This window comes from Chelmon rostratus, chromosome 6, assembly GCF_017976325.1.
Source record: "Chelmon rostratus isolate fCheRos1 chromosome 6, fCheRos1.pri, whole genome shotgun sequence".
Classification (NCBI taxonomy): domain Eukaryota; kingdom Metazoa; phylum Chordata; class Actinopteri; order Chaetodontiformes; family Chaetodontidae; genus Chelmon; species Chelmon rostratus.
The window spans coordinates 24,266,108-24,279,354 of record NC_055663.1 but is presented as its reverse complement, the minus strand read 5'-3'; the positions used below and the strand labels follow the sequence as shown (position 1 = coordinate 24,279,354).

At 39.1% G+C, this 13,247-nt stretch overlaps 1 protein-coding gene across 1 annotated transcript in view; it reads right to left on the bottom strand.

Moving 5' to 3' along the window:
- Positions 1-13,247, bottom strand: part of map1ab (microtubule-associated protein 1Ab) — a 69,297-nt gene that overhangs the window by 18,420 nt on the left and 37,630 nt on the right. Inside the window, exons 3-4 of the mRNA XM_041938700.1 lie at positions 1,212-1,294; positions 315-452 (exon numbers count right to left, since the gene is read on the bottom strand). Of these exons, the coding sequence (XP_041794634.1) occupies positions 315-452; positions 1,212-1,294 (221 nt within the window). The remainder of the gene's footprint in view (positions 1-314; positions 453-1,211; positions 1,295-13,247) is intronic.

Sequence of the window (13,247 nt, the reverse complement as noted above, 5' to 3'; positions counted from 1 at the left end):
ACAAACTTCTTGTTTAAGGCAATGTGTTAAATATTTTCTCAAAATCAAAAAGATCAATTAAACTTTTATTATGGGAAGTAAAAGCTGGAGCCTGAATACTCTCCTTTGCTGTCAACTTTTGTGTAATATCCATGTTTCTGCTAATGTTGAGTTCTTTGCGTATTACAGTGCCAATAAATCCACTCCTAAAATTGCATCAAAGTATGTACTATCATTTCATGGTCAACTATTTTAAAGCACTCAAACAGATTCACAAATGTACCATCTACATTTTTAGATTGTATAAGAGATAGAGGACAGTAGAATTGACTCACCCCAGGATCAGCAAAGACACGTGAAAAGGTCTGGTAGGTGAAAACCCCAGTTTGAAGAAGAAGGCCACCGTGATCTGAGCCCTGGCCACTTAAGACCAGAAGCTTGTGTCCTGCTGAGTCTGTGACTAGAGACTGGATCTGGGACACACACACACCGAAAGAGAAAGGGAGGGAGACAGAGGACAGTTAAAGGAGAGACAACATTGCCACGATAGAGAGAAACACCTGCGTCACTGACAAACGATGATGTGCTTTAATTGTGTCAAGGTTACAAGATTTGGCTACGAATACAGAAAAGGTCACCAGCCTGTCCAGATTTATAAACTTGTTTTCTTTGATCAGACAGATTCTGATTTAAATCTTAATTTTGCTGTTTTTTATTATGGGAAAATGTCATAAAACAAATAAAACATAATATTTTTGGCGGGGCTGATACAAACTCATCACCGATATACTGGTACTGGCATATATGTTGCTTATAAGAAGAAGAAATTGCAGTACAGAAATGCCAAAGGTATGTTTTGTTAATTTACAAACACCAGTATGTACAGCATCCACAAGAGAGCACTGACTGTAAAATAATTTTCCCAGTCCATATCTTTATCTAATATATCTGTAAAAGTATTTTAAGGGATCCTTATCAAAAAACATTGAATTGAAATCAGATTTTTTTTTTACTCAAATCTTGATATCATTTGCAAAAATCAAGTATTTGCTGGACTACAGGAAAAAAATCATTGGTATCTATCATTTCAAATGATGCCCAGCTGTTATAGGGAACTGAAAGGTAAATGTGTCAGTCAGAGGAGAAGTAATGGAAGTGAATTCTTCATACATATTGTACGCTTGTGTACATGCAACCAGCAGGGAACTACTAAATATACAAGTTGACATTACCTCTGATACGACAGTGTCTTCTGAAGGGTTGACAAGCACCACAGTCTCTAGGACATCACTTCTGTGGTGGAGAGTTCTTTGTCCTGTCGGAGAAGATTGAAAACATGGTGTTAATCTTTCATGAATAAAGCATTTAAGCCCGGGCTTGAACTCCATCAAGGTCTGAAGGTTGGACGAGGTAAACACGTTGACGACACTGTTGCCAGACGCTGAGCCGTCTGGCTTGAAGACATCCTCCTGGACAACATCCAGACCTGATCTGGAAAACCTGTTTGAGCCAGGGAGATTTACTATACTGCATTCTGCATCATATGTGGGGCAGTCACTATATAGAGGCAGGCAACCCACTTGTGCATCAACTCAAGAACAAAAGTTGGAAAAGGAAATGGGTCACTGATATCTGTTGGGTGAAGTTTAAAATTAAACCTAAGAGCACAACACACACTAAGCTGAGACCAATATTTACCATTGATATTAGACATTAAACCTAATTTCATGCTTTTCCAGTATATGCTACTTGCAATGTGGTTGAAAAGGAGGCTGATTTTTACATTGCAGGCAAGGGAGCATTAAAAGGCAAAACAATTCTGTGAGTAAAAACACTAATGCATGGAAATCCGTGCACAAAAGCAATGAAAATATCACAAAATGCACTGCATTGTTGAGCACATTTCTATACATCCTTATGCATATTCATCATAATTATGCATCAGCACTTAATTCCACTCAGAGGTGATGTTAAGCTTTTAATTCCCCTTTGTTTCAGCACAGATGCAGGCTCTAATATTAGAGAGTTCTAATAATAGGAGGATCTCAGTGACTCCACCATCCAAAGGGATCTTCAGTGCATCCCCTGAGTTTGCAGTGCGCTTTGCCATCTTTTTAGGATCTGGGCTGTCAACATGTGTTTTCCATGAAAAACCTCTGATGTAAATCATTCTCAGATACTGTGATGTATAAAGGACATTACGAAATTAAAAAGAAGTTACAGCAGTTAAGACGCATAAGAGTTTAGGGTGAAACTGATAAGAAAAGTAATTCCAAGCAGTAAATTAATGGTTCAGCTTTTTTATCAATAAGGTAATCAGCACAGTACTTAAATGTCTAGACCATCTGTGAGTCAGAGGAAAAAGCAGCCCGTAAGTAGCTGTTATATTACAGATGGTAATCACTGCCATATTATCTGCTTCCAGCTGATGATTGTATTTTATGCTTTCTTATTCTTTACTGAACTAAATGGCATTAACATTAAAACATTGATGAAAAAACATGAGCTGAATTTAAATTGTTTTATATTCAATCACATTTTCCTCTTATCCAGCAAACAGTCATCCGTGACATTTTCTGTAAAGAAATGTCAGGAGGTTTTCCTCCCCACGTAGATCATGAAAACTTTTAGCTGGCTGATCTGGGAGCTCCTTTGGAAACGTATTCAGCCAATAGCAAATGTTACATTTCACATTTCCAGCAGAAATAAAAATGGTTTACATAGAAACAGAACCAACCACTGATCCACACATTCATTTCGAGCAGAAAGCAAAAACCAATTAAACAACTACAGTTTGTCAGATTTTTCAATTAAAGGCACATCAGTGCTTTAAGCTAAATGCTAATGTCAGAATGCCAACACGTTCACAACAACAGGTCTACCATGATCATCATGGTAACATGCTAACATTGGCTGTTTAGTGCTAAAGACACAGCTGAGACTAATGGGAATGTTGTTAGTTTTGCAGGTATTTGGTCATAAGGCAAAGTATTGGACAAATAAAAACTGCAACCTGGTGGGACTAGAGAAAATCAGTTTAGTTTGTTCATTTCATCCCGAGGAGGACATTAATATATGCACCAAATCTTTTGTCAATAGCTGTTGATATGTTGCTAAAAAAATAAAATGGCAACCTGATGGTGGTGCTGGTGTCAGATGATCAACAAAGGCATTCATCATCTGGCACCATGAAGACCCTGAATGAACAGTTTATCTGAAGTTGGTCTGCTGACCCTTCAGCACATGATGATTTTAGTCATTGTCCAGATCTGATCATGTAAACTTAAAACCTACTTGTTCACAGTTGCCTAAAATAAAACATTTACTTCCACTTTTGCTTCAACTCTTAGTTCTTTTCATTTCAGGCTTTAACTTTCTCTTTGCAGCTGCATTTAATTAACTAACATTTGGAACAATTCACTCGTGTCTATTACTGAGATGATTTTTATTTCTCTGTTTTATTCAATTTTAGCTTATTATTTAACCTACTATTTTAGTCTTATTGATGATACTGATATGATTATACTGTCCTGTGCTTCTATGATAACTTGTAACTTTGAAGTTACTTTCTAAATAGTTCCTTTTCCTCTTCTCCTGTTTAAATTTTTCTATGCAACCTGTGAATCACTGAATTGGCCCAAAGGTGCTGCAGTATACTGTATAAAGAAAACTGCCTTGGCTTGTGGGTTTGAGCAGCAGTAAGCATGGCTGAACAGACAATGAGAAATGTGCCACAATAAATCAGAAACAGAAGGTCCAAGCTGGAACTACTGCCTCAGTAAATAAACTACGTGTTCCAAAAAAGAAAACATGTACCTCATGAACTTTGTAGATTGATTTTTCACGACTAAGGAGACAAAAAACAAAGACAATAAATTGAGAAATTCTCTGAAATGAAATTTTGTAAATTGAAGGTGTATTCATATACTGCATTAACTTCATTAGTATCAAACAAACATTCACTGAAGCAAACTAGAGGATGTGGCTCCCTCTGTTGATGCACACTGTGGTCACCATCACTCATGTGAGACAGAAAATGAATTTTACTCGACTGACCCCTGCATGGAGCGAGTGAGGGGAGGTGACTGAAGGATTCTGGTGATGGACGGAGGACGACGATACCCTTCACTGTTCAAATGAACCTGCTGGTACAGCAGTCAGGAGGAGCTCTAGCACTTCAGCAGATCTGCCCACAGACGTGTCCGGTTTCACAGCGCGATGACTAAGCTGCGAGGGTGAGCGATGATTTGCAAGTTTGCTTTGATGCTTCCAACGCTGAGCAACACGCAACACTGAGGCAGCGATACAGACGCTGGAGACGCCTGCGTCAACCAGCTATATAACAAATTTGTAAATCCACTTTCAGAAGAATGAAGTCCAGAGAGACGGTGTGTCCCTTTGACCTCCTGATATGCCTTTCTCAGGTGAAGCAGAGAAGAGACTGCATTAGCTGCTGCTGATGGCTGCCTGCAGGGTGACTGCTCACTGACACTGCAGACTGGTACGACGTGATACTACAACAACAAAGGCACTCTAAGTCAGTCTGAAACGCCGCTGGGGGGGTCAGAGAACATCAACAATGCAGAGCGCCTGAGAGCTGCAGGCTGGAGGCCTCTCGGATCAGGTTCACTCTCAAACACAGCTAATGGACGGGAATCTGTGTAGGTGACACTGGCGAGTCCTGTCCTGTGATACTCAGCTTTCTGTCTTTGGTTTTCAGTGGTTTATGACTGAGGCTAACACCATTGTTTTTCATGATGTCTTACAAATAATGGTATTTTATTTAGCAATTATGCTATTTTGTGAATAAATGTATAATATATAAATTAATATAAAATTTGGGGCTTGAGGAAGTTGTGATGGGTATTTTTTAACTGTTCATAAGTCCATCTAGACCAAACAATTAATAGTTGCAGATTATTCAGTAATGAAAATAACCATTAGTCGCAGCCAGTGACCAGTCAACAGCACCAGATTCTCCAGTACACATGCAGCAAACCTGCTCAGTGGAGGTTTTTGGGTTGAAATGCCGAAAATGTGTGTGAACTGGAAAATTTTAGAGAAGTAGTCAGTCGTGATGTTCTGCAGCTATATCACATACTGGTGCATATGGTAAATTACAAGAGGACATAACATACAGATTAATTGCAAGACTGAGACAGACACTGAACTTCATGTAGCATTTCACTTTTGTGGGACTATATGATGTTAGATTTTTCAAACTCTTGAGCTTATAAAACTTCCTTAAAGTTCAAAAGTTATTCACCAAATATCAAGACTATTCATCTTTGCCTCCAGCAAAGCTGATAGTGATGGTAGAAGGTTTTCACCCCACCTGAAGCAGCATTTAATCTTTGCATTTAATTATCTTGTGCGACATGATCCACACTCTATTCAGAGAGTCTTCTAATAAAGAGTGGCTCACTGCCGCTGCTGCAGAGACAGACTGCTGTTTCTGAGAGAACATCAGACTGCTGACAGCCTGTTCAGGGACAACAGGACATATAAACTGAGAGTTAACAGAGGATTTTAGACGGTTCTGTACAGGGGAAGGTAAGGGAGCTGAGTTAGAAATGAAATGCTTACATTTTTATTCTCCTCTTTATCAATTGTACTTTTACTGGATCTTTGGGCAAGGACGGCAGTGTTATATACTGCTAATAAAAGTTGGGTCATTGTCAGATGTGGGCGTGTTGTTTTATCACAGCCTGTATTTGTGTTACTTTTCAGCGCAACATATCCTAATGCATATGTTGTGTCAGTATGAGTTTCAATTAATTTACACAGTGAAGCATCCTGTCCACAAGCATTTTCATGACACAAACTTAAATGCATAATGAACAGGCTGCAGTGCACACGAGTGAGAAAACTGCAAATTACCTTATCATGTATAATCACTGTATATATCTTGTATCTGTTTACATTTAATAAAAACCTTTAAAAGAGTGAAACATTCTAACTAATTAGCTGTGTTTGGGTGGCACTGACAAATGTCAGATTTAAGTTCAAGCTTTACCAAGTTTCCTTCTTCAAAAATGACAAATGTGCTCAGCCTTAAGAGAGCTGTCAAATGGGGAAGACTGATGGATTTCTCAATGGTTTAAGTCAAGGTGGAATCGACTCATCTCTGCAGTGCGTCAGACACGCCTTCATTAAACACATCTCCACCTCCTACAAAGTCCACACACCACCATGTCAGCCCTTTTCTGTCTGTCCCCTTGAGGCTGGAATCCATGCAGAAGCAAGGAAATACATTTATACCCCTTTTTTAAAGAAATGTAGGTGTTTGTATGTCTCCTACTGCAGAATAGTGCATATTACTCTGCTGAATAACACAGTCACTGTCGGGTGGAGTAACTAACACAAAGAAAACTGTGTGGAATTCATGACAAACATCCATCATCATACAAGTCTTTTAAGCTTGTGCTCTTTAAATTGTAATAAATAACAAGGCTGTTACTGGAAATTACAACCCAGTGATGTGAGTCAGCCTTGAGGGTCTCACTGCATCCACGGAGATACAAACAGAGTGACGCTAAAGCCTCCTCAGGCGGGCCAGCGTCTGTTCCTCTGCTTAAATGTGTTTGTTTAAACAGTCCTTTTGAAGGGTGCGATGTTCAGCCAAGTTGCCCTCATCTATTCATCCCCGTGGCTTTCCTTCAATGGCATCCCAGACAGAGACGAGGCATCATGCTTTCACATAAAGTGACTTTCAGCCAGAGGCATTTAAGAATCTCATGCTCAGTTATAAAAGGAAACTTACTTAGGAAAATGTGGCTGATTATTTCTATTTCTACTATTCTGAAACACCTTTATGCACAGGGTTTACTGCTGGTTACTGGCTCCCCGCCTTCTTATCAGTTGGTTCTCTGGCTTAGTAAATCTGCCTGTGATTGCGAACATCAAAGCAGTGCATATCAGCACATCTTTGCGACACTTTTCTGCAGTTCACTCAGACCACAACAAAAGATACGGCAGCTGACTTTGGGATTAAAGAAGCACACTTAATTTTTGGATTTTCAGTATGTGTCAAAGCTTAAAATCCAGTGCTTCTTTGCTTTAAAAAGCATCATGCTGAGCGGGCTAAAAATAGGAAACTTTCCCAATAAAGTAAAATATGGAGCTGTTTGAGAGTCTATCAATTCATCTGTTAAACCTTTTTCAGGGTTTAGCCAGTTTTGATAGTAATCAGAGCCAAACAGATTACAACTGGTAAGATCATAATATATTGGTCAAGTTTTCTTTACATAAAAACACAGAATAAACAAACGTGTCTGTAAGGATTGCTTAAATTGGGTCATGAAATAATTTTGACAGAGATATATACTGAGCAAATGGAAACAGCATTTCTAAAATTTCTAAAATCATCCTTCAACATCAGCGCTTTGGTGGCAGAGCAGACGCTGGACATCGTGTACCCTGCTCCTGACGGTTGATTTAAGGATCTCTCGGTCCTTGCACAACTCTGTTCGTAACAGCGAGGCCCAGAGGAAGGAAGGTCATTTGTCAGACAGAACTCAGTGTTTCTGCTCATTCCGGCTCTTTCTTAGCTGACCCGCTTGTTATAAATATCCACGTCTGAACTCCCCAAACGAGAACGCTCTGTTTAAAGGCGACTAAAACGGAGCACTGATCGACCGAGGCCCAGCCACTGCGCTGCTCCAGATAGCATGTTCCACATTTACAGTGGCAAGAGGGATGGTGAGAGGGTTCAAGGAATCTGAAGACGGCAGGTAAAACATTTAAAGCCGCAGCTACTTCTAGGAAGACAGACTCTAACACAGTTTAGTATGCAGCTGAGTTTTTTTTTTTTTTTTTGCCACGTTCAGCAAGTTGTTATAATTAAAGTGGACAAAAAACTTTAAAATTAAACTCATCACCGATCATCAGAGCTTATGTTCAGCAGGACGTCAGAGTATCCGACACAGAGCTGAAAATGATTCAGCACCAAGGACAGCTCCTCTTTCAAATGTAAAAGTCATAATTCTAATGTAATGCCAGTCTGACAGCCAACATCCTGTTCTAAACATAATATCATGAGCTTGAGGGTAGTTGGTATTTCGCCATGAAGCCACCCACGTCAGCACACACATACACAAAAGGTCAAAGCATTCAGTGTTGTCATAATGCAAATTTTTAGCTGAGACCACTGCAAATTAATGGAAAATGGTCCAGATAACTGTTACAGCTAAGATGATTAGTCAAATAATGAAAAAGTTAAATCATATGTGGTTAATACATTTGCTTTGCCAGACTTTTCCTCCGAGGGGACACATCTGTATTGCTTCTGGGCAAAAGGCATAAAGAATGATTTATTAAACCCACCTTCCACCTCCATGTGGTTCAAATAATTAGCCTCATATATGGCCTGTGAAAAAAGGATCCTTTTTGAGAAATATTGGTAGTGTCATATAAATATGAATGTATAATATAATAATAAATATATATCCAGTAGTGTAAGATCCCCATTGGTGGGACAGCAGAAAAGAGCCACACCCTTGATGCAGGGTATGAGTTTTAAATGTTATATATACATTATGTGTTAATGTACTTTTTAAATTATATATTATCACTATTACTGCAGTTTTTTAATGTATTCATTAATATTATCATACTTATAATTCTTAATATACTTGTGGGGGGAGAAATGGTTGGGGGGGTGAACATTGAGAAGTAGGAGATACTATAAATAATTGTTTCTCTGTCACAGTGCTGTTTATTGATCAATAAAAAAGAAAAACTCATCAAATCATTATTTACTACAAAGGTATGCTTAGAATATTTTATAGTAAAATAGTGGAAAAAAAACCTTTGGCTTTCAGGATGTCAGTTTGGGTTCAAGTAATTTGCATTTGCCATTATTCTTGATATTTTAAAGAATAAAACAAATGATTTAACAAAAAAAAGTTATCTCTGCTTTGCTACACGGACTGCATTTGTACAGCGCTTCAACATCTTGCTCAAGGACACTTCGACACATGGACAGGAGGAGCAGGACAGGGACTGACCCTGAGATTAATGGACAACCAGCGATACCTCCTGAGACATAGACGCCCCCTTTTGAGACTGGAAATGTATTCTTGACCCTAGGGACCAGTGTCGAGTTTCCAAGTCTCAAGGATTTAGCACTTAGTAGAAAACACTTCACACCTTCAGATCTCTGCTGGTACACAGACAAGACAACCCCTGGGGGGGGGTCATCACATGGGGAACACTGCAGTAAAACAGACAACACGTGCCGTGTGTGAATACCAAATCAAAACTGCTCACAGCATCAGCCGGGAAGGATTCGAAGCCACGCAGAGTAAGATCAAAGAGGATGTTCACATCCTGAACCAAACCCATCCTTGAACAGGTTTATCCAGCAGGACCATCCTTGAACCCTCCTTGAATTGGGTCATGTAATGACATCTGACAGATGGCAGACAGATGCAGTTGTAAAAGCTCAGACAGCTAAGTGAACGTTTCAGCTTAGACTATTTAGTTGCACACCACAGATATGGTAAATTTGTATGTTTCATATCAATGTTTCTACAACAGGTATCAAAGTGGCACAGTTCAGATTACCGGTACATCTCCGTGAGCTGAGTTTCTCATCAGGAGGATGAGGAGATGGTGGTGGCATGACAGCGAGGAAAGACAACTGCAAAGTAAGACGACTGTCAAGCAGTTTTCCAGGCGTGTTTGGGGCAACTAAACTGGATATTTTAAGCCACACTGTGATCTTTTCCTAACATTAACCAAGTGTCAGAGCAGAAAATTGAAAATTCAAATGTAAAGAAAGAAAAAGTTTGAACATGAGGAAATGTAAAGTGGGAACATATGCCTGGTTTGAAGAGATGTACAAGGCCTGAAAATAAAATGAAAATAATGAAAATAATTCGTAGTTGCAGCGCCACCGAAGATCGTTTCGCTGTAACTGCGGCCTTGTTTTCTGTTACAAGTAAATCAAGTAAAATTAAGTTAAGTAATGAGCGAGTTAATGAAGCTGAACTGATGCCTCAGGCTTCATCTTCATATACACGTTAGATCAACAGAGGTTGACTGAAGCTGACATCAGAAAGTTATTACCCTGTTCTTAATCTCATTTGCCTAATGTGGGCTCATTCCTTCCCTCACACTGAGTGCCATTGTCTGAGCTTAGAGATGAAGTGGTGTGAAGTGGGTTGGAAAATTAAAGAAGCCAGTGCAGCCCCGGCTGTCTCCGTGCTCATTTCAGCGCCGCGTCTTCTCCCACCAGCAAAGCCATACATCAAAACTGCAAGTCCAACCGTTTGTTTGTGTCTAAAAGCATCAAGTGGCTGCTGAGTCACTGCTGAAGTCTGCAGTGCAGACCAGTGAAATACAGGTCCTGTAGCTCTGAAATGTGCCAAATAAATCTAGTGTTTTCACTGCTCTGTGTACAGTTACAATGTTAACTTTAGCAGAAATGAAAATACAAAAGGCATATTGATGAATTACTGTTACACAATGATATTTATTTGTTTACCTTATCTAACTGAATGCTGATGTCATGTGTGTTTACTGTAATTAAACACATCACCTCAGCAACTGTGCAAATGATGAGCTCCATCCCTATTTTACCAAAGATTTGAACAAGTAACCTCCAGGACATGAACTTGCTCCTCGAACGACAGTAACAGTCATTAGTTCACAACAGCAACAGGAAGCCAGAGTCTTAGCTCCTGATGCTAATCCTGGTCCTGTGATTTGGCAGCACTGAATCATTGGGCTGCTAAACCAGTTTAAAGCCTCTATGCCAGAAACAGTTAGCAAATAGTCTCTCTTGGAAAAGGAAAAAACATGCAAGTGGTCAAAAGAACTGATCGCTACTGTAATGTCCAAAAGTTGTTCATTGAGACTACATTGAGGTTTATTTGTTTATTCTATTAGCTTCTGCCTTAGAAGTTGCTAATCTTCCCAGAGATTAAAAATGTCAAAATAAAGCATTAATACGATCATGAATGCAAATGAAAACAATGGATAAAACAAAGCAGCTGAACTTTATACAACATAACAAAATTACAGCTATTAAAATATCAGTAAATGGCTCAAATCATAAACAACAATAATGCAAAGAGTGGGCTAAGTAAGCACAGACAAATGACGACTCATGATTACAACAGTGCAGCCACATATCAGTGCTCAAACATTCGTAAAAATCATGACAACTAAGACAAGAGTACTTGTTGATTCCCTCTGTTCCATCCCACAGTAGCCCTGTACATACACTGACTGTATGTTTTAAGAAGTTAGTCTTGGCTCTGAACTCTAGTTTATCCACATACTGAGGGGGAGATGTGTTTGACCAGAGGATACAATAGAGATGAATAAAAAGTTAAAAAGATACTCAAGCAAATGGGCAAAATACTAAGCAGAACGGCTGACATTACACACATGCAGTCCAGTAATGATTTGCATGATGAGTCAGTAATATACGATGGAGGTGGAGTCAGAGATGCTCAGCACAACAGATTCCACTTTCATGTACGCTGCAGTAAATTGTTTACAGTAGCGTCTTGAAGAGTCAGGCACAATGTTGGTTTAATGAGTGACCAGATCTCCAAATCCTTCACACAGAACCATCAGTTGTGAGTTTTCTCAAAGTTTATCTTCCTGCTCAATTCTTGGCAAATTACTGCTGCTGAAGTCAATTATGAATGTAGTAAGCAGCTAGTATAACACCACCTATAAAACCTGATTAATGTAAACCTGGAAATTAGATTTAGCTGTTTTTATATTTATACTTGTGCTTACCTTGCAAGTAAGTACTTGGCAGTGACTTAGACCGAGAAGGTAGAAGGAGTATTCAGATATTTTACTTGGGTCAAAGAAGTAATACTGTGCAATAAAGTGAAAAATACCACCCAAAGAATGTGTCTTGTTCCAGTTTAGTTTAGTTTGAATCATGTTTATCTGTACTCGTGAACACAAAAACCAAACGTTACGACCAAACGAGTCTGTACATGATACTGTTGCAACAGAGATGCTGTGTGAATCAATGTAACGTTATATGGTCATTATTAGCATTAAATGGCATTAACTATGATAGAATATCACCTAATTCCTAAAACATTGTCCTCACTACTTCAGACTGGGTTCTAAAATAGCTCCGACTCATTATCTGCACATGAGTCATGGCCACATGAATAAGAGGATGAGAGAAAAGAATATTAGCCAACTGATTGCAGAGTGCTTCACTAACTTCTGCAGCCTTTTGAGGGGAAACTTTTCACCTGATTTAACACAGGGCTTAAGTCTTAGCTCACTATCATCATGTCTGACACATTAAAAGAAAGAAATCAATAGGAGGAAGATAGAGGGAAAGGAAAATGTCGATGAAAGAGTCAGAGCTCTTTGGGATTTCAGGATGTAAGTATCTGCAGTATGTAAGGCCAGACTGAAGACTGTTTAACTCGGAGCGAGTTCAGCTTCCATAATACCAGCCGTCCCAGTCTCCTTTTCCTCCTTGAAGGGCCTCTGAGCTCCTTTTGCAAGTCTATCATTCAGTCTTTGTTGCTGCGCACTGCCATGGTGATGCCCTACTCACATCCACACACAGTCACACACACGGCCACCTGCACACACATGCAGCCACGTGAGCACTAATGCAGATATTCAGTTTTTATAACAGATGTATTGGCTGATATTGGATTAGGACACATATAAATAAATAACTGTAATTAGAGGAATGCCAAAGATATGTTCGAGGTCATTTAAAAACGTGACATCACTCCTCTCCCAGAGAGCACTGACAACTCCAAAAGTTTGTGAAAAAAATAAATTAATATTGATTCATACGTCCGGATTAAATTGAATAAACTGTCATCAGACTGAAAAACCCAGTATTGTCTGGCCTTACTACTTTTCATGCCCAAATATAAAAAAGCCATTTATACCTGCCTGAACAATTACAATACTAATTAAAATACTAAATATAACATATCAAACAATTGAAATAGCATGTTTAAAATATTTCTATGAAGCTTTGGCCCAGGTTGAACAACATCAAGTGACAATATATTAACATATACTGCGCTAATAACGAAACATCAGCGACGGAAAAAAAAAACCAAAAAACAGCTTGTTGACTTCATGATAAACTTTAAAGGAGTAGAAGAGAATATAATCAGAGCGACAGTGAGAGAAACAATCAGAGTGACAGGCTGACTGACCACCCTGAGGGTGAGGAGAAGCATGAAAATGCTGTGAGAGCTGCTAGAAAAGGGCAGCGGGAGGATATTGGCAAAGTGTCATCGTCTCTTAGA